This window comes from Erithacus rubecula (genome assembly GCF_903797595.1).
Source record: "Erithacus rubecula genome assembly, chromosome: 2".
NCBI classification, from domain to species: domain Eukaryota; kingdom Metazoa; phylum Chordata; class Aves; order Passeriformes; family Muscicapidae; genus Erithacus; species Erithacus rubecula.
The window spans coordinates 89,813,432-89,839,437 of record NC_136685.1 but is presented as its reverse complement, the minus strand read 5'-3'; the positions used below and the strand labels follow the sequence as shown (position 1 = coordinate 89,839,437).

At 35.4% G+C, this 26,006-nt stretch overlaps 1 protein-coding gene across 3 annotated transcripts in view; it reads left to right on the top strand.

The window, feature by feature from the left end:
• USH2A (usherin) overlaps positions 1-26,006 on the top strand; it is a 363,259-nt gene that overhangs the window by 117,073 nt on the left and 220,180 nt on the right. For all 3 annotated transcript variants that reach the window (XM_079297512.1, XM_079297514.1, XM_079297513.1), the window contains 6 exons: positions 8,880-9,010; positions 14,781-14,907; positions 15,303-15,404; positions 16,677-16,865; positions 17,363-17,493; positions 23,034-23,307. In XM_079297512.1, coding sequence (XP_079153638.1) covers positions 8,880-9,010; positions 14,781-14,907; positions 15,303-15,404; positions 16,677-16,865; positions 17,363-17,493; positions 23,034-23,307 — 954 coding nt within the window. The remainder of the gene's footprint in view (positions 1-8,879; positions 9,011-14,780; positions 14,908-15,302; positions 15,405-16,676; positions 16,866-17,362; positions 17,494-23,033; positions 23,308-26,006) is intronic.

Sequence of the window (26,006 nt, the reverse complement as noted above, 5' to 3'; positions counted from 1 at the left end):
TAGTATCTGAACCCTAAATTAAAAAATGCCATCATCTACATCATCTCCAGCATGGAGAGGTTGGGCTGAACTTTCGTATTTCTGTTCTGTTCTGATCTGTAAGGGCTGTGCTTTTGCTGAAACTGAGATATTGCAGACAGTGTTTTGGTAGCTCTGGATCATATTTTAAGTAAAATATTCTGTGTAATTAGTACAAAGTTTTTGGATATATTTTTAGTGAACATTTCATGCCAAACTTAATTCACAGAGTGTGCAGTTCCTGGGTACAGAGGCACAGGAGTAACAGAACAAAGTGTAAAAGAATATTATTAACACTTTCAAAGCAGGACCTGCTGCACACTCAAGGTGTGGTTCCATTAGATGGTAAATAGCTTAGAAGGCAATGAGAGAAACAGTTTCCTATATATCCATACATAAAGCTTGCACCTGATCATTGAATTGAAATCTTTTTCTGAGCTTAGTCCCTACAAATAAAACCACTTTTAGGCTTCCTTTGGAAAAGGGTATTATGTGAAGAATACTCAAGGGAAATACTGCTGCAAATACTACTTGATGAAAATATTATATATTCCATTCAGTTAATTCTTAATTTGACAGTTTTGTTGCAGTTTGGTGCTATACCTTAAATCACTGTATTAACTTGAATGCCTTGTTAGCTTTTTTATTTTCAGCTCTACCATGAGTAACATTTGTTGCTGAGTTTGAAACTTTAATCTACACTTTTTGCTGAGTGTTTGTTCTGTGGTGGTGTCTTTCTGTCTGTAAGGGTTTTTTTTTTTTTTGTTTTTTTCCCCTTCTTGTTACATTTCCTTTTTTGTCCTCTAGTATTTCTCCAGACACTCATCAGCTTATTTTAGTTATTCTTGTGTTCCTTATGTAGACTGTCTAATCAATAATCCTCCTCACTTGCTGCAGGATTTCCATGTTATTGTGCTTTCAGCTTCTGAGGTGCTGTGTGAATGTGATTCTGCCTTGGCTAGTGCAGGGCTGTCTAAATTCGCTGTGTTTCAGATCATTACACTGACTTTAATTTTGATGTATTTGCATTTTACTCAGTTGTAGTCTAACTCTTTTCCCTTGATCAGTTAAATTGCTATCTGTACAGTGTTACATTTGTACTACTGCAGGAAATACTAACTAAAGGCTTATAATTGAAGTGCTATTTACAACTACTGACCTCCAGCTCGTTTCTGATTTCACTGTGATGTTGACCTTTTATAGATTGCACTGTTGTAAATCTTTGAAGTGATTCTTCTTGTCATCATATTTCTAGTAATTATGATTTGCATTGCATTAACACCTAGAAGCCTCTCCCTTACCTTACCCTTGTTGCATAAGATGACCTTTTTTATGCACTAATTCACATACGGGTAACAGAATGCAGTTATTTCTCTGAAGAATTTATGTTAAAATGAAGATGAATTCTTGCCTCTGTTTCCATTCTTTAAATATCAACCTTTGAATTAATTAAATTGCTCATAAAGGATTATTATTCCTAGAAACTATTTTCTTCCTTTTCTAACAAAATCAGAGTATTTTAAACTTTTCTAGGCTTTAAAAGATGAATAAATAAGGATAAATAATTTAAAATGTATAAGAGAGGTCATGTTTGAATAAAATTTTCTCGGTGTTTTCTTGTTGGGCAACAACATCAAAAAAAGCATTAAGTGAAATTTGGACTGATGTTTCCTCTTTGTTCACGTTTCACTTCAGTATTGAGCAGCACAGAAACTGACTTGCAGCTGATCCTCACAGCAAGCAGCATTTGATTCTGTGAGTTTCAAGATTAGAGTTTTATTTCTACTCTGGTATCTATGCTTTGAGAAGACAGTGCTGGTTGGATGCCATGCTCATTGTATGCTTTCCCATTGTACATTGTGGAAAACAGTTACAAATTCTGTTACTAGACTTGCTTAATGAATGAATTTGAGGCAGGTCACTAATTTCTTTAATGATAGTATTGCTCAAAAGTCTGTGTAAAGAGCTGGCTGTTGACTCTAATGACAGAGGATGCTCACAGATAATGGCATCACCTGCATCTTCATGTCTGGTTTCACCCTGATCTCTCATATGTTTTTCTGAGGCCTTCATTTTTTTGTTTAGATAAATTTAGGTATGCACACACTAACTAGTTGCTTTTGGGTCTTGCCAAATTCTTAGATGCCATGTGCCAATATTTTGAAGCTTGTCCTAATTATGTTTCTATTTTCACTGAGAAAGTTGTAAAGTACCTGTGGAAAGCCACGTTTTTGCTTTGAGCTTCCTTTTTACTTCCCTTAAGTGCTCTTTTAACTTCCCTTAAATGGTCTTGTCTATGTGTTGAGTGTGTGTTGGAAAGCTTCTCTGCTCCCTATCTGCCTTTCCTAAGAAATCTCAGATATTTGTATTAACATTTGTGTTAATACAAATTATTCTTTGTTGTGTGCTAGTTGCAGTCAACCAGTCCCTTTCACTTCATATGAAAGTATTCTTATACCATGATGAATCTTGCCCTGAGCAGGTTAGTTTTCTCTTAAAGAATTATTTCATATAAATATAAATTCTTTAATATATAAAGTTGAGTTTATTTATTTTTTTCATAGTATAAAAAAGTGATAGGACAAGTCTGGAATGGCTAGTTAATTCTGAACTGCACTACTGATGTGTAGCATAATATTACTACAGACTGAGAATTTGCTCTTCAGGGAAGTCTTGTGGTGTTCTGCATAGTATGCAGTGTTTGGAGGAAGCTAAACTAATTCCCTTTTTTGGAAGTATTAGTGTTTCTCAAATATTAGTAAATGCCTGGTCTCTAGGTAGCTTTTCTGAATACATGTGGGTGTTTTGCTAATTTTATCTGTGTGTTAGGCTGTGGGAGACAGAACAGTAATGAATTTTTCAAACATTATAGAACCTTACACAAACTGTATTGACCAGGGCTCTTCAGGAAGGAAGAATATGGAGGGAAAGTGGTTTAAGTGATGCCTCTCAGGTGACATACCCCAGTCATTGGCTGAGTACAGACCCAAGGTCTCCTAATTCTGAATCTCTTGATTTAACTACTAGGTATTGCACTATTCCTGACAAAGCATCACTCTGTTAGTGAGGGGATAAAGTGCTACTAATACATCAAATCTTATCAAATGACTTTACACTTATCTTGGCTTTCTTTTCACCAAGGTTTGCTGTAAATCTTTCCTACTGGGGAGTAGCAGGACTTGTGTCCTTGCTAAAAGGAGAAGATTGATTTACTGTATTCATATGGAACCAGCAGATTCCTATGAGTATGGAATAATGAATTGGAGTATCCATAAGTTTTTTCCCCATGCAACACTTTGGGAGACCTTAAGGCCTGGAATGTGTTACAGAAGTGCATTTGATGGAAACTTATAAATGTGTGTCTTCTGCATAGAATAACAGCATAACAAATCTTATAGTATGAGCAGTATTCTTATTCTTCAAATAATCTAATTGATTGTTCATTGGGCTCAGTCAGCCAAAAGTGGAGGGAAACTTTGTACAGACATCATTAGTTTTTCTCCATTTAAAGATTAATCATGAAGAGCTCTGGCTCTTTAATTCTGTAATTTGTATATTTAATGGGCTGCTGCAGAATCTATGACAGTAATTAGCATAGCCTGAAAACTCATTAATACGCAACAACATGATTAATGCAGCATTAATGCAAACATGACTGAAGTTATTTGGGTTATGTAGTAAGAAGATTAAAGCTAAAATGTCCTGTTTGTTTTATCAGTAGTGGGTATAATGGGGTAGCAAGCAAAATAAGGAAAAACAGGTATCAAATTAGTCATTTTAGTGTAAAAGGAACACTCAGATCTCATCAAGAGGATTTGGGGTTCTGCTTGACAGTTGGTTTCCACAAGAGGTGTTGCATGTTTTCACCTTTCATTCACTCACCATACTCTGTGTTTATGCTTGCTCAACATTTTAGTTTGATTTAGTTTATTGGCAGCTTGATGTATTAAGAATACCTAAGAAAAATTATTTGTATGTTGAGTCATTCTGAATAATGTCAGACTTCTTCCAAAATACGGGGCTTTTGTTCAGTCTAATTTAGAAATCAGGGGTTTTTAGTTTCTCTTGGTTTTACTGTGATCACAAAAGAAAAGGGGGTCCAGGTACAGTTTGGGAAAAAGTTTGGGAACTTTTTGTACTTGAGTTTATGCAAATATATATGTGTGTGTACATATGGTATGTACATACATATGTAACTTTTAAGTATATATTTTATATTTCTAATAAAAACCTAAAGCAGTTTAAAAATGAAGAGGGTTTACTTTATCAGTGGAATTACTAACTTAGTGTAATGTTGGTGATGACGAGATTGGAAAATGTTTTTGAACACATTAAGGTAACAGTAAAAGATGAAGCCTGATCCTGTATGAGAAACAGCAACAGGTCTGGGACAGCTTTAGGAAGAAGGCTTTCCATCTTCTTCTGATAAAATCCACGAAGCTGTAGGCCAACACAAAGTGTGAAGAAGTCCTTGTATTCAGCAGAGGATCTTCATAAGTATGTCCAGGGAAGAGTCCTCTGAGTTTCTTATTTTCTTCCAATTCCTCTATCCATTAAGTGAAACTGCTTTGAAAACTTACCCATTTTCATTAAGTCTTCCTTCTATTTTTTTTCCTAAAGGTGTGTTTTCTTATATGTTTTAAAAAATAATTAAATCTCTTTTGGCTGTTGTGATGACATGAGGTATCACTTTCACAGAGATAATAGCAACAAAATGCTGTGGAAGTATACATCAACTGAGATTTTTACTCTCCATCTCCCTCCTCCCCAGTTAAAACAAATTTTGGTTTATGATTTCAGTGGGAAAATGTATTTGTACACAGTCTTAATGTTAAATAAACACTTAAGGTTTGTCATCCTGAAGGGACTGCTGAGAGCCTAATGCTGTAGTCAAAATTTTATATACAATTTCTGTTAATTTTAGCTGGCATTATGCACAAATAAGGCTCTCAGTGAGCATAAAGTGCTCACTTTCTTTGCCAACAATTTTCTGTTCATTGGAATGTGCAATTATATAATTATTGAAACCATTTCATGTAACAGTGTAAGTAGAATGGAAATGCAAATTATGTTCCTACAATTGTGCAATTTTGGGAAAAATTCACTGGAAATGGATGTGCTTCACAGATTATGCAAAATTAATTTCTGAAATTGCTTTGTGATTTCAAATGTATTTGGCAGATTTCTTCTTTTTTAATTTTTCCAGTTGTAGTGTATGCTCTTTTCTACTTATTTTCTTCCTAAATCTACAAGGAAATTGTCCATAATATGCTAAGCTATTACTCCTTTTATTATAAATCTTACACATATGGGTTGGGATTTGGTGTATTTATGAAAATTATGCTAAAAATAGTTTTGCTGATCACTGACAAGGTTGGAAATATATTTATTTGACTTAGCCCTTTTGGATAGAGATGTTCATGTGGTTATATCTAAGTTTTGGTGAAGGGTCTTGAGGCTTTTGAGACTTGTAGATAATTTTTTTATTTAATAATTTAATAACTTCTACTTTTTAGCTATTTTTCAACTCTGAACATCTAGTTTTAGAGAAAGGTGCTTTAGAGGTGTTTTTGCTGAATGGTTGGGACAAAATTCATTTTTAAGTTGGTCACTTTGCTGAAATCTCTCAGCTGTTATCATAAAAGATGATTTCAACTGTCTTGCCTCTACTTTTCTCCAAAAGGTCAAATGACAATTTTTGAGGACTCTAAGCATTTTCATATTTTGAAATGTTTTTGACTTTTTAAAAACCTTTTTTTTTTTTTTTTTTTTTTAAGAAAAACTAAACTCAGTTCATGTAATTTGGAAAGATGTGCTACAGCAAGTTGTTACCATCTATATATTGGGTGAATGGTTTCTTGGTCAAATAAAACCTATTTAAAGGTTTTTATTTTGTGAGAAAAAAGGGATTTTGAATTAGTCAGAATTTTACTGTAATAATTATAAATTTATTAGTATATATTATGCTAATCTGGGAGCTGCTCTAATTTATTATTTTCCTGCTGACTGCCAACTGCTTCTTCTAAACTCAAAATAATCCCATGTGCTCTGTAAACTTGCCAGAAATGCAGTCAGCATCTCAAGAGCACATTCCTGCCTCTTAAATACTTCTGTGCTGGTCTTGTAATTCATATTGAAATGTGCTAAAAGAATCTGAATCCAGGTAGTCTGAATCTGAAATGCTGCTGAAGTTCTGAGCCTTGCTAAAGTTACACAAGGCAAGCAAAGAGGGGGTAGAAAAATCCCACTATATGCAAATTCTTTATTGGACAAAAAACTGTGTTCTGGCACATCAAAAATTAGAGTAATACTATATAATTTTACTTGTAATTCAGCCTGTGTGTGAAAGGGACTTTCAAAGCTGTGTCCCTCACAGGGCAATGTGCTGATGTTGCATCTCAGTTGAATGCCTTTGAAAATGCCTGCATTGCTCATGTTGAACAGCCTCCTTCCCATTCCAACTTGGGTTGCCTCTTTGAAACTTGGACAGAAATCCAGTCCCAATTTGCTACTGCATAAATTGAAAGTGTGTAGATCCTGACAAAAGGTTAGTCTGCCCTTATACAATTTGGGATACTTGAAAACACTAATGCAAATAATTACTAATTTATTTTACTTGTCCTTTTATTACTCTGTAGTCTTCTTTTCATCTTTTATGTTCACTATATACTATGCTTGTATTAGTTGTTCTACAATGCCATTATAATTAAAGAAATTCAATTACAGAAATTAAATAAATTTCTTTATTTATAATTAAAGGAATTCTGACAGCTTCTCCAATTGCAACTATAATTTGAAACGGAATTACAGAATTTATTTGAATGATGTACATTAATGTTTAATTTGTAGTAGAATTTCCTGTTGGTTTTTATCCCAGAAATGATAACAAGTTCTTGTGGAACAATCATTTGTGTCACACAAGCAGGCGTGTTAGGTGAATTCTTGAGTTGAAATTCAAGATTCAGTTGATTAAAAGTACCTTCCTACTATGCCCCACAGATGGTCATGTTTTCCATCCAAGATTTAGTAGCATGAGTAGTGTGGCTGAGATGCAGCTTCTGTATATGACAAATTACAGAAGTAATTGTAACGTCACCACTTTATTTATGTTTCTATTTATATGTTATATTTAGCATTGAAGTTAAGATTTTGGACATGCATGCTGAAATAATAGACATCAGTCTTTGAGAAACTTGAAAAATGTCTCACCCTCTCCCTAGGTATGAATAAAAAGGAAATTTTTTGGTAGTATGATGTGATTTTCAAGTTCTGTGAAACTTCTCAGATGTTGGAAGGAAAGATTTCTGTGTCCAAGTGAAGTAAATCCATTTCCAGTGTTCAGTGCCACTAAGAGAGGAAAATGTAATGCAGTTGCTACAAGTCTGAATGGGCTTCTAGGCATGCTTTGTGTTAACCATGAGGTCCAGCATTAATTACTATGTTCTTGTGGAAAATATTAATTTCACAAGTTTTTTTTTATCATGCAGTGAAAAGATTGTCTGTGGGGTGGAAGTTTTATTAATATTTGGTTTCTCTCTTTGTAACCACTTCTAGAAATGTGAGAAATTATTAATATTAAACTTACTTATGAGAAATGACAAAGATTCTGGAAATTAAAGGGATGGAGTTCTTTTCTCATTTCATTAATAGGTGACAAATAGATTTAGAAGAAAATTACAGTTCTTGACTCATCTATAATTTCTATGAAATTGTATCTGCTCTACAAGCAGGACTCTTCAATATCCAAAGAAAAAAAAAGGCTTCTGCATAACAGTTGAAAACTTCTGTAATTTCTGCAATTTTATTGCTGTGAACCATTCAATTTATATTTTCTAACACAAGATTATACAAGAAGAGTATTTTTTTTTGCAGGAGCTCAATTATTTTGTTTGTGTTTGTCCTTCTGAATTAGGTGTGAGAAGGGATCCTCTGGTCTTCAGAAATGTCTTTTGGCAGCTTCATAAAAACACTGGCAGCTTGCTAAATTAACTGCTGGGATTAGAGTCAGACTCAGCCTCTCCAGCAGATACTGCAGCTGGAGGGACCTGGAACCTCACAGTATTGCAAGTGTTCATTTCTGAGCAGGAAAAGCTCTGCTCTTCCTTGACTAGGACACTGTTGGTTGAGTTTTTTTACATGCAGGGGGTTACTTGTGTGGATTTGATTTTTGCAGGTGTTTTAGTGGCAGGACTGGTTTTTATTGCCTTGCAAATGTTTTGTGCCTCTGACTTCATCATGTGGTTTACATGAAAACACTGCATGTGATTAGGTAGAGAGGCCAAAGGATATTTGTTTCAGGTATAGATAATTAACAAGTATAATCTTAGATGAATGTGTGTCAGAATTATGATTATTTTTTTTAATATAGCTGCTTTCTACAATAAAAACTTTAGGCTTCTATTGTTTTCTGCCTGACATAAAATGGGGAAAATGCTGGATATTTTGATAGAGTTGGGTAAAACCCAGTAACTTGCCTTGTTCTATAGAAGCACCTTCTATGGAAATGTCATGGAAATGTATAGAATAGGTGGGTATTACTATTACTATATTTTCATTTCAGCTTGCAAAAAAATTGGTGCAGGAAAGGTGAGGTTCTACCATACACTCAGGGATTGTATTAGAATCTAAATGGAGGACTGTTGATCATTCTGGAAAGTTCTTAATTAAGCTTAGTTCATCCATTACTCCTTTGGATATTTTCATTTTTTGTTGGAAAACCACTTCTTTTTCAAGTGTTCTTTATGCACTTAGAGATGATGTTTATGAAAGAATATATATACAAATATGCATATAATAAATTTTGTTATAACCTACAAGGAACACTTTTGGTATTAACCATCTACTTGCTTTTTTCCCACCAGGTATTAAAGTGAAATTTAGAACCCAGGAGCCTGATGGGTTGATTTTTTTCTCTGCATCACCTGGCAAACAGGAGGAGTACATTGCACTGCAGCTGAGGAGTGGGCGTCCTTACTTTCTTTTTGATCCACAGGTACAGCAAAAGACAGGATCCTATAAAAATACTTTATATCATTTACATTTGTACTTTTTACATTCTTATTCTTGGACATTTTTTGCTTGTTTGTTTTTTTTTTTTTAGCTTTTTTTTTGTCTGTTTTAAAAATTTGCTTGATACAAGCTAACTTGCTTCTCAGAACCCTTAGGTAAGTAGAGAATTTGAGGAGAGAAAAACTGAAACACTAAATCTTTGCTGTTTTTCTTGTTATCTATGCCACAATATAAGACTTAGGTGCTTTTTTGGTTTTTTTCATTTTTATGGGTTGGGTTTTTTGTCAGTGCCACTGAACACCACTACAGCTTAAACTACCAAGATTTCAAAGTTGTGCAGAACTAAGTTTTGAATTAATTAGTAAGTTTATATTATGTTAGTCAATTATTCCTATAGGGATCAGCATGTCACCATTATGCAAAAACATAATAATAATGAGGGAAGTATCAAAAATAAAAATAAGGCCACATGCTTTGCATTTCTCTTTGGGTATTTTGTGTTTTCTGTGCACCCCAAAGCTGGATCTCCTTATGGAATTAAAAACATCATGGCTTCACTTATATTTCCTAAATATGCAAGAAACTGTAAATAATTATCAGATTTTCTAACCCACTGTTAACCTTTGCCTCCTGAGCTCTGCCACAGTCACTCTGTGACCATATGGAGGTGTTGTGCAGTAATGAAAATCCCATTAAGCTTTGGAGAACTTTTAGAAGAATCAAGGTGCTGCATAGAGTCTGACTTGCATGTGATCCCATGCTAGAAAATACTGCCCAACATACAAATTTCTATTAATTTTCTACTGCATTTACACATAGGCTTTATCTTATTGTGTACTTCAGCTTTTGGGACCAAGATTAATGTTGTTAATGTTGTGCTCATCCACATTTTAATAGGGACTAATTCTGTTTTCTCTCTTAAACCCATACCTCTTTTCACTGTAAAGAAAGTTGTATTTCCTTTGCAAGATCTTCTGAGGTTTATTTAGATTTTTTTGTTATTGTTTGATGGTTAAATGGAATGGATTTATTTCAACTAACATTTTAATGCTTCAAATAATTTTCCTAGTCCTTCTTGCTGCTTTTAAACTATCTTTATCAGCTTGTTTAGATCATTCCTTAGAAGATACTTGCTTTGTTTGGATCCACAGTATCTGGGAAATGGGAAGGGAGAGAGATGGAAGAGTGATTGTTTTGGAGCTTTATTCTTTCCCCCATAATTTTTAGGTGTCTTTTAACTGTAAAAAACCCCAGCAGTTTGCATATTCAGTCCTCAGAGCTTCTCAGTTCATGTGATATTTTCAACAGTGACTGCCTTAAATTTTAACAGATTACTTGTTTTTGAATATATCTTTGTTTATCTTTTTGTTTCATTTGAATCAGGCAACTCAGTTCCATGCTGATTTTTATGATCATAATTTCAGTAGTTTCCCCTTGTAAAATAGCCTATGGTGCTGCTTCAGTGCTTCAGTTGCTGTTTAGAGAAAAAAAAAAGCTGTCATTCTAGGCATCCAGGAACAGCGTAGGTCTTGATAGCTGATTTTCTATCTTGAAAGCTAATGCTCTCTAATTTCTCACTAATTATGTGGAAGAGATTCCTGTGCATTCTCAGATTCAGAAGTGGGATGCAGTGGCCTATATCAAAGTGTTTTGTGTAGAGACCTTTTCAAAATCTTTTACATCTGAAAATTCAGTTATCTAAAAATTTCAGTCTTCTGTATCCCTAATATGCTGTGCTACCTTAGTGTCATTACCTTTGTTTCTATGGGTTTTTTGTCATAGTTTCTTTTTTCCTTTTGCCATGATTTGCTATTGCTATCCCAAAGTGTCAGATATCCTGTACTGTAACAGCATTTCTTCATCTTTAATTTGTGCATCACAGTCTACATTAGTGTGCAAATGCTTTAATTACTTCTTATTGACATCATGTGGTGTCTTAGCCAGGTTATAGGCATTGCTGTCTCTAATTATGGTCATGGCATATACAGTAAACATTTATGGCCCTTCCTTTGTCCTCTTCTGTGAGAAATTGCAAACATTCTTTTTGATGACCATTGTGTCTCTGCAGCTTTTTATCAGTAGCAGTGTGGTGTAATACTCTGTGCTCCCTTCCAGCTGTGACCTGTGGCAGGTTAATTATGTGTATCCTTAGTCCCTTTCAGGATGCTGGGCTGTATCTTTGCTCGTGATCAGCAGTGTGTTTTCTCTTTGTTGTGTCTGCTCTGGGGATGGTCCTGCCAAGTCCTGCTAGCAGGGAGCCTTCAGCAGCCTCTCTTCTTCCTTCGCTGAGTGTTAATTTCAAATCCTTTTCTTCGTGTCCATTCATAGTTCTCTGAGCTCCATGTACACCACCATTCATCTGGCTGCTGTCTGACCATCCCTTTTGTCTCCCTTTTGTGCTCTGCAACTGCTCTTTTTTCCTTCCTAATTGTTTTACTGCCATTCCTTACGGGTTTCTATTCATGGTCCGGGAAGCATGAGGGTTTTTTTCACACAGATGTCTTCCTTAGTCTTTTTGAAACAATCACATTTTTTTCATAGACCTTCCTCCAAACTCAGAGTGTTTAAAACTACAGGTACTGGTAGATTTTTTTTTTCTTATTGTAATGCTTTTACATCTACACCTAAATCACACCATCAACTCCAGCTAAATTTATGGTTATCTTTCAGTGGCTACAGGTATTTCTTTTTTTCCCAGCAAAGCACTGAATATTTTATACCAAGTGAAATCAGTTGCAGTGGAAATATAAGCCCAGTGTGGAGCACCTTTTTTCCTAAGGCATTAGGACAGTCTGAGGATAGACTGAGATTCTTCTCACAGGATGGAGAGAATTGTATCCAGCCCTACTATTTTAGAAGATGATCCATTTACTAACTTTTACAGCAAAGAGGAGGAACACCAGATACTTTCCTTGTGTGTGTTGCCATGTTGGTTGTTCTTGTCATGGAGAGGTCAAAGTATAGGCACAGTTTGAGGGTGAGGTTGTTATTCCACATAAAAAGGAAGGAATGTGGACAATGCCTGGCTATAAGTCCTAACTAGACCTTCCTCCCTGGCACTGGCAAAATTTCAGTACTTGTTCTCTTCCTTAATAGTAGTTTAGGCACTGAAAGAACTTAACTGGGAAAAGTGTAGTTGCTTTCAAACTTTAGCACCTGAGACAGTATCTCTGAAGATTCATGCTTGTGATGCTTCTCTGTATTTTTAATTTAAACATCAGTATGACAAGAACCATTTATGCTCACTCAGTTATTACTGACAGCAACCAAATATTAGGACTTACTGTATGGCATAGCAAAATAATCAAGATTTCAAAATATGTGATTACCAAAATCCATGACATGCCATCTCACAGCAGGCTGTTTGAATGTGATCCCAGAGTGACTCTGGTAATTCTGGAAAAAGTATAAAGAGGCCTCTCCAATGCAGCACGTGCTGAAGCCTGAACACTTATTTTTTTATCTTCTGCCTTTCCCCCAACCTTCCCCTCCTCCCCTCCCCCACAAAGAATTAAGCACAGGTTAGCACATATGCTTGTGTGGCCCCAGATTGAATTGGTTACAAATAAATGTGGTTTCTGATGTATAAAACTGCTAATGCTCTAGACTGTCACCCAACACAATATGAAGAACCACTTATTCAGGCACCTGATCTTTAGAATGCAGCATCGTTTGTAACAATTTTAACGCTAACTAAGTACACTTTGATGAGACAGCATTTAATAAAATGCTCATTAATTTCATCATTAGCAAGGGTATGCTAAGAAGTAAGCCAGTTTCTTATGTCACGCCCAATTAGCATCCCATGCTAGTAATCCCATTAGTATTGTTGAATTCACTAATGGAAAAACTAATGGGCATGCTACCAGGGCACATTAATTGGGCATGACACCAGTTCTGGTTTTAATTATTAAACTACGATAATGAAATGTGTGTGTTTGTAAAATATTAAAATGCTGAAATAGGAGAGAAGACAATAAAAAATAGTATATGAAAAAGTGCCATTAGTATGTAAGGATATATAGCTTTGTTTTCTTATTATGGGGCAGAGGGACTGCTCTCCAAACCTCAGTACCAGGACACTGGCTGAATGGAGCTGGAAATGGGCTCTAAATATTCACAGGAAATAATTTTTTCTTTAACTGAGCACATATGTGCACATCACATGTATATTTTGATGTATAGGGTCACACAGTGACAGTCCCCAATGCCAAATGTAGCTCTAAAATGTATTCAGGGTTTATAAGTCTGAGTGCCTAAATGCAATTTCTGATGGATGAACATCACTAAAGGCAGAATACTAAATTTTAATAAGAGGGTTTTAATGTTAATCAAAATAGGTGCTTATTTCTATCAACAGTTTTTTTCCATCTGCATAATTCTAAGATCCTTGAACTTAAGAATACGAGAAGATCTAGAAAAGGAGTTGTTGAACTGTCTGGCTTGCTGCTGCAAAGTTACCAGCTAGGGCCCCAAATTATAAGGAAGCAAATTTTTAATTTATATAACTTTTGGAAATTGTTTTTTTTAAGCCAAAAAGTAACTGCAGTGGTTGAGATATTTTAATATAGCCCAGTACCTATATATAGAAACATTTTTCTATCATTAGTTGCCTGCTGTACAGGAAAATTCTGTTTTGTAAATTCAACAGAATAACTTTGGGTTCCTAGATACTTTAAGAATGATATAAAGTCTTGAGGCAATATTATGGGGATTTTTAAAAAGTGAGATGATTTTTTGGATATAAATATCAAGAAAATTCTTGAAATAGAATAATTTTATTTTTATTACATCATTATATTAATTTATGTAATATTTTGTTTGGTTTTAATATACTTGAGATTTAGTTTGGTAACTGCATCTATTACACTCCCCTTACTCAGCAATTCAGAAGAGATTTCTCTGTGTTTGTAATAAATGTCCTTAAATTCACCCCTTCATGTCATATTTTTTTGTTTTATTAAAACCAGGTGAAAATTCTCATTAAATTGAAATACATTTTTACAAGCATCCCTTGTACTATAAAGCAATCTCAGTAATTATTTTTGGAGGATTTTCTTGTTTAGTTTGCTCTGTTTATTTGGGGAGGGTTTTTTAAAGTTTTGTTTTGTTTTGAGTTTTTGCTTTGTTTTGTTTTCCTGAATCTCTTGGTATTGACCTTTTTTCCCCTATAAATGTATGGTACTCTCTCATCTAGAAGATTTTAATCCTTTTGATATCAGGTTAACATGGAGAGAACATGCATCTGCTGTGCTACACATGCACCCCTTTTTTGGATCCCTTCACATGGACAGGTGCTGCAATTAACAATCCTGATATGCAGCTGCTCTCCATGGATGGCACATTGAACCATGGCCATCAAACTTCACACCCACAGCAATCTTTGAAGTAACTAGAAACATAATAAAAAAAAAATCAAGAAAAAATAAAAAATCAGAGTGACATGACCCTCAGTAATTTGTGCCTCATCCTTGTTTTTATCAGGGGGTCTACACAGGATTTTCTATTTTTAATAGACATGCAACTGAATCCTTGATCCTTCATTTATTATTTGAGAAGGTTAAATATAGTGGTTAAAGTTAGAAGGTTAAATTAGTCCTAAATATCATTCAGCAGTCCAAAGGAAGTTAAACATAGGACTGCCATCTTTATTTTCAGATGTTATATGCTATAAATTGTCATAAAAGAGTAAGATACTGTTCTAAATGTTGCCTTCAAAATATTCTAAATCAGATTCTTCTGTTAATAAAAAGGGATCTGCAGTAGCAGTCACTCCAACTAATGATGGTGGAAAGGTGTATAATGATAACAGTTGGCACCAAATAATTGCTACAAGAATTCAAGCTCTGGGAAACATCACAGTGGATGGGCAGTACACAGGTAATCAATTCATTTAAATAACTTTGGTATTACTAAGGGTATTGTTCCATTGCTTTTTCACTACATGTGTTCACCCATACAGAAAAGAAATTCACTTGATTTTCTGACTGTTTTCTGGCTGTTTTCTGGCTGTTTAGTTTGTCTGTTAATCTGATGTATCTATCCACTGTGAATCTTTGATAATTGAATACTAAGTCTCTTTTTGTGCTAGTAAATCTATCATTGTGTTAATCTCTTGTTGTCAGATAGAGCTGTAAATGTTTCCTGGATATGTGTTAGGAAAGTCTTTGACTATTGTATCACATTAACCTCTTTATTAAATACCACTATTTTGTTATTGGGTTGAAAATCTGTTGAAAGCACTGAATATGTGAATAATGAATGATTTTGTTCAGGTTCTTCCTTAGCAACTAGTGGCAGTACCATTATTGGAGAGAACACAGGAGTTTTTGTTGGAGGACTTCCACAGGGTTATACTATTGTAAGAAAGGATGAAGGTAAGTATGATAAATCAGTCTGTGCAGTTTCTCAAATTTTATCTTTTGGGATAGACTGAAATGTCTGTATAGCTGATTTCATCAGCATTAAGCCAGCTTATGAGGTCTGTGTACATTTTAATGGATTTTTTACACAGAACTGGTATGAAACTTGTGGGCATATTTTACATACATTTCAAATTCATTCCAAAATACCCATGTAAATTGTTTTTATTAGCTTAAGGACATGGTTATGCATTCCAGTTTGATGCAGGGATATAAGATACTGGCCTTTTTTGGGGTGAGTTTGTATCTTTCAGAAGTTGTTGTATGGAGCTGAAAGGTGTTTGAATGTACCTGTATTTTACAGATAGAGAATTTATGAGGAGCTGGATCATATCTGGCTTCTTGAAGAATCAATAAACAAAAGTTTTCATACATAAACTTAGTGTATATGCCAAGTGTGTAAACTGTCATCAGATGACAGAGGTGACAGTCTACACAAGTATACAATCAGCTGTTCTCAGTGAATTCATATCCAGAATTTTGTTTTTTTCATATTAATCTGAAAGGCAAATTGTTTATTGAGTTTGTGTTTCTGCCTCTGACATGAAATCTAGTTGATAAATTAATGTAGGGTACTCTAGAGTTCAACTCCCTCTTTTCTTTGTTTCACCTCACTAAAACTAGAAATACATGCATCTGTTCTTCTAAAACATTGGTTCACAAAGTAATCCAGGATGCCTCTCTCAAAAACACCAGCTATATATTCACTATGAGACTGACTATAAAGACCATTTAACAGAAGGGCATCTATAAAAATGGATTAAAATGTTTGCCCCAGTAATAAAGAAGGGATAGAAGCTATATGTCATTGTTTTTTGTTTTATACAAAAAAGGAAAGAAAAATTTCCCAATGAATATTTCTCTTCCTCAGCTTTTGCAACACTATTGCTTCCTACTCAGCACATGCATGTCTTTCTTCAGAATTATTGTTTTGTTTAAAGAAAATTTTTTTGGATCTTCATAGAGTAGCTTTATTCAGTTGATTTGAAAGTACCTGTATGCAAAATCTCAAAAAGTTTAATATTTTTCAGCTACATAGCGGTAGGTGCTGTCTTTAGTGATTAAACCCATTCAGAAGTCTGGATTAAGCTTTATGAGCTAATTGGTGTCTAGTTTTCTATGCACATATGGACATATAGGAGAGGGACAGCATGAAGGAAACATATAAATTGATTCCTCTGTTTAGTTGCAGGTGATTGACAAAAAAAAATATTTTCCTTTTTGCAGGGGTGAAGAGGATAGTCCAGAAAGGATTTGTGGGCTGTCTCAGTGATATATTTTTGAAAAAAGTGCATACCCCCTATGAAAACTGGGAATCTTTGAACTGGCAGAAAGCTGAAGAACAAAATAATGTCTACCATGTTTGGGAGGGATGCCCCATTGGACTCTCAAAAGGAGCACATTTTCTTGGCAGAGGTAGTTTTCTGTGCTATTATTCTATCCAAATATGTTATGGAGATAGAGAAGGTGGTTGTGTAAAAGTGTTGCAGTGATCTGCGTTTCTAGGCAGTTTTAGCTATGTGGAATTTTTTCTCTTGGTTTAAAATTGGGTCTCTTGGTTGACAGAAGGTTGCTGCATGGAAGAGCAATTACAGATAGTGCTGCTGTAACTGTATGCAGATTGGATGTGTGTCTGAAAGGTGAATTTTCACTTTTGTAGGGACATAAAATTTGCTTATAAGGCATCAACAACAACAACAAAAAGTCAGGTAAAAAATTTAGGGTATTTTACTGGTTTGGTTTCTTGCAGTACATCACTTATACCTGTCCTCAAATCTGAGTGATAAAGTTGTGAACAATAATCTTGAAGCCTGAGTTCTTCATGTCAGAGTATAAAGCAGAGTTTTACTTTTAATTTGTTTAACCAATTTACTTATTTGATTAACTAATGTATGCATTCACCTTCTTTCAAGGGTTCCTGGAGCTGCATTCAGATGTTTTCAGTGGTGGACTGGAATTTGAGATCTCGTTCAAATTCAGAACAGATCAACTGAATGGATTGCTTTTGTTTGTTTACAATAAAGATGGCCCAGATTATCTTGCAGTAAGTTTAAAAATACAATTAAATCTATTTCAGACATGACCTGTAAGTTTTCTCCACAAAAACAAAACTAACACTGAAAGAAATTTCAAACCATGAATAATTTTCATGTCTTACTAGCTTTGAAGTGCTTTGAACAGCACATTGTAGTGGAGCAAAAATACCTGAACAGATGCTAAATGTTAAGTTACTATTGTTATTTATGTCATAAAGAAGAAAGATATCAATGTATAAAAAGCAGAATTATTGTCTAATTCTGTATTAGGCAAATTGTGAGGTAGTGTCTATGAACTCTCTTTTAGTGTCTGTTAAGTAAGACTGTTTATGCCCAGAATTATTTGTGCTTCTATAATTTCCAGTATGTTGTTTATTTTTTAATGTGCTTGGTTTAATTTTTCAGATTCTTTTATTAGCTATGTGACTCTGGATTTTCACACTTTTCTTTCCCAAGGATTTTGACTGTAATTAGACTGTGGCCACCACTGCTTAGCAGGTCAAATATACTTGCACCAACTAGTAGGTATTATGAAGGATTACATGGAAAAAAAAATAAATTTTTCAGTTGTTCCAGAAAGCAATAATTTATATTTAGAGATTTTTGAGAGCATTGTTATTCTTTATGACCCAATCTGCTCTTTCTGCACTTTTATTGAATGTAATTTATTTATTTATTTCTTATTATGCAGCTGTTTTGCTAATGGCTGTCATGTCACAACCTGTTTTATTGTGTAGCATTATGTCTAATGGGCCTTCTCTTTTAAACTTCTGACCTAAACCATATAAATATATTTTTCTCCTTTTCAGGTCAATCATAACTTACTCTATATTTACTTTTTTATACTACTGGCTTTTCCAGCAGATAATTTTTTTCTTGGTTTTGAATTCTGCTAGATCTGATTGCTTCTTCTTTTTAAAGCATCCTTAGTTAAAATATTGTCATGATGTCCTATAGCAAGTCTTGCTAAAAGTTCTTACTTTGATTTTGCTCTCAAGTACTGACCAAGGTCAGGAGCTAATAGCATAAGATGTTACATATGTGCTACTGTCCCACCCTAAAAAAGAATTCTATGTGTGTAATTCACAGCACAGGGGCACTATTTATGTGAAGAGTATTCACAGGGTTTTTCTGGATGTTCTGGTAGTAGGTGAGTCTTCTTCCCTCTCTCTTGCCCTCTGTAAGACTACCGGAAATGTGATAAAATAGATTCTGACTATAAGGGAGGACAGAGGACTTACTAAATTGAAAGTGGAGTCAAAAGCACAAAGTAGTTAGCCAAAATAGCTTTCTTTCCTTTTCAATCTTCCAAATTTTTGTTTTATATTTATAGTATTTTTAACTCTGAAAATTGGATAATTTTCTTAGCATTTGTCCAAAGTCAGGTAAATTTATCTCATTTTAATCATGACCACATCTCTATATCCCTAAGACCATGAAGGAATTTTAGAGAGGATGAGTATGTGCATGCTTTCCAAGTCTCTCAGCTCTGTGTTTTGCACATGGATAATGATGACAGAAGGCTTTTCTGTACACTTGATCTCACAAGAAGAGGTTAATGGAAAGTGAAAATGAGGGGTGTAGCTTGTTGTGCATGAGCTACGATGTCTTTGTTAGGAGCTCTGGTCAGGAGACACTTGCACAGCAAAACAGATTATGAGCTACACCACTTATCCTGAGTACCAGGTATTCCCTGACCCTTCCCTTTGCATAGGTCACAGCTCTCTTATTAGCTGTATAGTTTGGGAATGACTACAGCTGCACACACGGCTGGACTGCTACCAAACAGCCACAGACTCTTTCTCGTCTTCTGCTCAAGAACAAAATGATGTCTTGGAAAGATGCTGTGCATAAAGGTCACTTCTTCCATGACTTCCATGCCCTGAGAATTAACTCAAGACAGCAAGGTCAATCTGATTATCTTTGGATCCAGGCATAATAATTACAAGCAAACTGTGACCAGCTACACCAGTATGAATCATTAGCTCTCACTCTGGCATATGATTCCTCATGAGTTTATGTGATGAAAAGATTTTGAGACTGCTGATAAAGTTTGCCTGACTGATTTTGATGCTGACCATTTCACCGATAGCAAAAGCACTGTCAAATTTCTATGCAATACTGATAACTGAGACATTGTAGCTGATGATTTGGTTCTGCAAAGCTGTAACTAAGAGAAGAGTCCCGCAAGAGCTTTTTCCAAAGAGTTGCACTTTTCAATAGCTTCATGAAGTAAAATAGCGAGTGTACAAGATGAAAGTGTTGCTTGTGATGGAGCTAAGGAGGGATGTGAAATTTTGAGAACTAAAATTGCAAAATTTAGCCAAGTGACTGGTACTCACATGACACTTGTGAGGGTGATATTCCTGTTGGTTACCAGTAATTTCTGTCTGTTAGGTGTCAGGAAGAGATTCTCATTTCCTTTCCATTAGAGTGACTGACTGTGAGAAGGCTATGGAAGGATCTGTGTTTGAGCCTCCACTCTCTGGCTAGAAGTTCTGAACAGGGCTAGATTTTGAACTAGAATGACTGGCTGCACATCAGCAGAAGTGCCATGAACTTTTTCCTTCAAAGGGCTCAAAGACTGCCTGTCCTTGACAAGTTTTTTGAAGTCCATTGCTTTTCTCTGCTGATATTTCTGAATCTCAGGAAGATTTTGCAATTCAAAGGAGCTAAAGCCATGATCACTCTCATAGTTTTGAGACTGTTTTGCATGGCAGGTATAGCTAAGTGTCATTCAGCCTCTAATGCAGCCCCTATCTGTTTTGTTTCTCAGAGCTATGTCTGGATATCCTTTTCATCTTCAAAATCATATGTTTATAAGCAGATTGAGTGAGGCAGGGTCTGGCTCCTGCAGAGCAGTGCAATACAGAACCACAAAATCATTTAAGTTGAAAGGACCTTTTTGAGTAATTTATTCCAAATCTCTGCTAAAAGCAGGACCAACTTATGTTTGATAAGGTTGCTCCAGGCATTTTCTGTTTGAGTAGTGTGTATCTCTCTACAGATGGACAGTCCACAGCTTTCCAAATTCTACAGCCTGTTTGTCTTTGACCATCCTCATTATAGGGAAAAAAGCAAAAAAACCCAAAGTAACCAGCCCTGATCTCTCACCATTTTTCTTTACAACTTGTTTTTTGTCTCTCATCCTTTCACAATGAGCCTCTGAGAGAAGTCTGGGCCTGTCTTCTCTGCATCCTTGCATTAGGCAGTGGAACAGATAAGTTCTCTTCCTGCCTGCCCTTAAAGCTGAACAAACCCTGTTCTTTCAGCTTTGTGTTGTAACCAAGATACTCCAACCACTGACCAGCTTGGTGTCCCTCCACTGGATTCACTCACACATTTACCAGTGTCCACAACTGGATACAGTAGTCCAGATGTGTTTTGCACATCTTACTGGAGGGGAGGAATCGTCTCCTTGGTACTTCTGCCCACCTTTTTTCTAATCTAGCCCAGTGCTAGTTCGCCCTCATCATTTTGAGGGTACATTGGTGGCCAGTGTTCAGTTTGTAATCCATCTCTGCTCAGTGCTATTTTTCAAAGCTGATTTACATGTCTAGGATACCAATGGCAATTTGCTATCAACTGCAAACTCTCTGGCAGGATAACCCAGCTACTGCCCAGATCATTCATAACATTTTTGATCAGTTGGTCCCTGTATCAATCTCAGGGAGATACCACAATTTGCTAGTGGGACTCTGGAATAATCTTTCTTGCTGCTCTTATCTTCCAGATTCAAGCTAAGCTTTGGCTTTCCTAGTTCCAACCTTACCTGCTTAGGTAGATAAAAATGAGAATTGCATGCATAGAGAAAAGCATTAATGAAATTCTGTAACACATTCTAAAAAGCAAGTATGCTTTCAAGAATTAAACTGAAACCTGCTTTGGTTTAGGGCTGTGATACAAAGATTGGTTCTGTTGAGAGGTGGCTACTGAGATACCTGGCAGAATAATATGATCTTCATGCATTTTTGTTGCAAGTAATAATATATTTTCCAAGGACAGATTAAAAATCATAATGATTAAAAATAATTTTGTGAAAGTGGTCCCAGAATTCTGTCTAAAGCAAACAATTTATCTGTTGATTTTATAAACCTGTGCTCAGATCCATGCAGGATGTAGGTTTTTTTGTATTTTCACCATGCAGAAGAGTTGAAACTGAGCAGTGGTCCCCTATCTTTAGCTGCACTCAGGCGTTTGGAATGTCAGTCCAGGTCAACACAAAAAGCACAAGCATCATTCACTGCCTGCTTTAAAACTATGCCAAGATGAGTAAATTGGAGGAGGGTTGTGCTGAGTGGTGACCCTGGGTCAAACACCATGCCCTCTCTGTGGCTCCCAGGTCTGGCAGGTTTGCTGGCATGCTGCTGTACTAATGCCTCTGGAATGCTTTCTTCACACCAGCACAGTGTTCTCCATATTAATTCTCACCAGTGAGGAAAAGCAGTGACTTGTTCAATGGGCTGCTTTTTCCAGCTGCTCTCATCAGCATTGGTACCATGATCAGTCCTTCACCTGTATTGTAGAGTCCTTAGCTGTAAATGGGTCTGAAATTATGAAAATAGCAAACACTGTGGTCCCAAAGAAACAAATAAAGAAAATCCCTCTGTCACAGGAGCAAGAAGTCAGTGTGTGCTGGGGAATAGGAGCCACACTCCCCATGGCACTTCAAGCATACAGTTCTTTCATCAGTTGGGGTGTTTCCTGTATTTCCTGTTGAGGAAATACTATCCAATTACAAACACTGTAATATTAATATAAATGAAATATGTCAGTTTGTCAATAATGGTGATAAGAATTTATATTAAATCTGCAGTTTTTATTTCACTTAATAAGATTTTGGCATAGAAGCAGTAATGTCTTTTTGTGAAATGTTCATATTTTTCAACCACCAGTTCATCTCCTAAGTGTTTAGTGTTCTGTACGTGCCAATTTACAGTCTCAGCCTACTGTGTTGGAGTCAGGATAAAGAGCCTTGCAGTAAAGCATTTGGAAACTTCTGCAATGAAAAATTTAAGTAAAAATGTATTTCTATTAGAGAATTGGCACATTAATCTCAAAAAGCACATACAAAACCAATTATTTTCTTACAAGATTTAGAAGAATAAGGATGAAATGTATGAATGTAAGAATCAATGTATGCTGGAAAAATTTGAAATTGAGTTCACCAGCCAATTAAAAAGACCTTAATCAGGTCTGACATTTCATTTCCTTATTATCTTGTTACATTCCTCTAAAAAATGAATCGATAGAGTAATGTTTTCTCATTCTCAAAAAAAAGCAAAACAGTCTTGTTCATTGTCTTTTCTTTTTAAATACATTAGTGCCAAAATAAGTTGTCCAAAAAAAAAAAATTTTCCTGCATTCTGAATTAACTGATATGCTGTATTTAGCATATGCAAACAGTATTAACCTGAAGATAAAAAATTCCTTTTCTTTTGATTTTATTCATAATTCCCTTAATTATGTTTTATAAAATAGCTTTCTGTCATTGTTGTGTATTTGATGTCTACTTCAAATATTTTTTTTTCTGTTTTGAAATGTATAGATTGAGCTGAAAAGTGGAATATTAAACATATTCTTAAGGACTGGCATTGTCTTTACCCAAGTGGACCTTTGGCTGGGACTGTCTTACTGTGATGGGAAGTGGAATGAAGCCACAGTGAGCAAGGAGGGCTCTGTGATTTCAGCCACTATGAATGAGCTGAGAGAGCAGGCACTCGAACCCCGTGTGCAGCAGCTGAAAGTTAACTCACCTGTCTATGTAGGAGGAATCCCACCTGAGATTCAGAATGTGTATAGAGAACTGGGGCTAGAACAAGGTAAGATAACACCAAGAACATATGTTTTTGAAAACTGGTGTCATGCACCAGGTGGACGTTCTGCTGCTTGTAGTCTGAATTCATGAATGTGTAACATGAATTTTTCCCTCCCACCTCTTGAGACTCTACCAGTTATCCCTAACCATCTAGTTTTACTTAGACCTGATCCTTTTGTAATAATATAAAAATTCTTCCAGTAGTAATTGAGGCAGTCTGTCTGATAAGAGAGGACCTGGGGTGTAGAAAATGGTCAAGTGAGATGCCCAACCAGATATTTCAGATTTTCAACAGGGAATGCCAGTTCACAGAAACCTGTGAATCTCACTTTCAATCAACTCAGCTTTCAATCAACTTGTGTCACTCTTGGATCCAGAATACAAAACCAGGGGGAGACAGGAAACATAGCTTAAATCCCTATAATGAATCTGAATGCTGCCCCATGGAAGAGCAGCTGAGGGTTTATTAGTCTTCTTAGGCAATACTGATTTTGATGTAAAAACTAAATGAGTATAAATGCCTGAACTTGGATTTTATCTATGACTGCCATGATGTTTTCCTCATTATCAAAGGGAAGGAAGACAATCATATATTAAGTCCTTACTGTGACTGTTCTATTCTGGAACAGGTCAGATTTGTAGGGAAAAGAGAGAAGCATTAATTGCATCCTGATACTCATGGCCTCCACAAAAGGATCTACTGTAGGAGCCTAGTTGAAAAGTGTCTACTGAACTGGCTCTGTTTCGATGTGTTTTTTCATTACTTGTGAAACTGTTCATCAGTCATAGGGTATTTTTCAGCTCCTGTGGACAAATGTGTATCAGTCAGTAAGTGATTAGAGGGGAATCCAGTAAGTGGCTTTGACTGCATTAACTCCCTCTGAATGTGCACATTCACTTGAGCTGTATTGGAGCCTTTTGATTTCACAGTTATAGAATGGTTCAAGGCTATTTTTTAAAGTACTCTTCCAGCTCTAGGTATCACATATAATATAATCTTCCTTCAGGTTCTGTGTGCATAATATTTATGGCCCAAAAGAGCTGGCCAGTCTTACCCTGTCAGTGTTGCCTCGTAGCAGATGGTGTAGCTTGTGAGTGGATGCATTTGCAACTCCTGCAGCAAAGAGATCTGTGAACAAAGAATCTAGGGCAAAATTACATATGAAGTGAATGTCTGAAGTGCATACCAAGACACATCAATAAATATTTCTTTCCCACCAAACGTTCTCAGCACACCACAAAATAAGATGGTGGTTGTGAATTTATATTTAGAGTGTCTGAAGATAAATATTATCTTATGGTCTCCTAAGTGTAGGTTCAGGTGAGCAAGATTAGGTATTATACCTTAAACCATACTTTTATTTAGGACTACAATGATGTAAGATAATAGGATATAGAGATCTTCCCATTTAATAAATATTTAGAAGAGGTTTTCTCAATCTATGACTGCTTGATAGTCAATTTTTTTAATAAAGGAATGTTGTTTTGCTCACAGCAGATAAGTGATAAATATTATTCTCCTCCTGCCTCACCTCTATGTGAGTTACAACTTAAATTTTAGCTGGACTCTGGGAGCCTTTGCATGACCCATCATGTGCCCTCCTGGGAGGTTCAAAAGGAAGCTACCTGGCAGGAATGTTTGTGAAAATTTGTACTTTCTTTACTTATTCTGCAGCTACTTAAGAACAGACAGGATTGCTTGGCTGCTATCAGTGAAAAATCTTCAAATAGTGATAAATGTAGCTAAGAAGATACTTTAAAATGATGTATTAAAATAGATCGTAGAGAATTCATCTCACTGCAAATCAAAGAACTTCATTTTATCTTATGATTAGGATGCTTGCACAGACTGGGACTAATTCTTTCCTCTGTCACAGGCTGAGAAATATAATTGGTCACTGTGCTCTAGTAGTTGAACTTGCATTAGGATCTATTCATTTTAAGGAGAAGTTTGGCCAAATTCCCTGTTTTGTGGAGAGAGAAGGTGCTTTAGAGGATGTTTCAAAATGAATGTCTGCCTTCAATACCCCTTTTCCCATGAACTGTGTATGGACATTAGCTTCTCAGTTCAGGTGGCTGAGGACAAATACTACTCTGATCTGTCATCTTGCAGTAATAAAGGCAATAAAATACATAAGATATAAATTAGATAAATACTTTAGCTTTCACAAAGCTGAAGAGAAGCACTGATGTGTGAGAGGCAGATTTTTAATTCCCAAAGTTAATTCTTAAATTAATTGAATTCTTCAGTTTGGTTATTGTTTAGTTTGGTTTTGTGTTAAAGCACCAAACACTACTCAGATTTGAGACCAAGTTTATATAAATTTATTAATTTTTAGTAAATATGAAAGTTTTAACTACTGCATTCTGAATTTTGTAGTTGTGTTGTAACTACAAGTAACTGATTTAACATATTTGTAATTTTGATAGGAATGTCACACATACACAAAAATATATGGATGTATAAAAATAAATATAAAATTAAGCTTCTTAAATTTTTTATCATAAACAAGTAGTTTGGGGTTATGTTTCTGGAGTATGTTTATAAACTGCACATGATTTGTGTCCCTGTTAGACAAAACTTATATGCCTCCATCTGATCTCCTAAAGTTAATTGTAATGTTGATCTAGATATTCTTTTCACTTTGAGGGAGTATGTATATTTAACAAAATAGTAGCAAGCAGCAGAAAGCTGATTTTAAA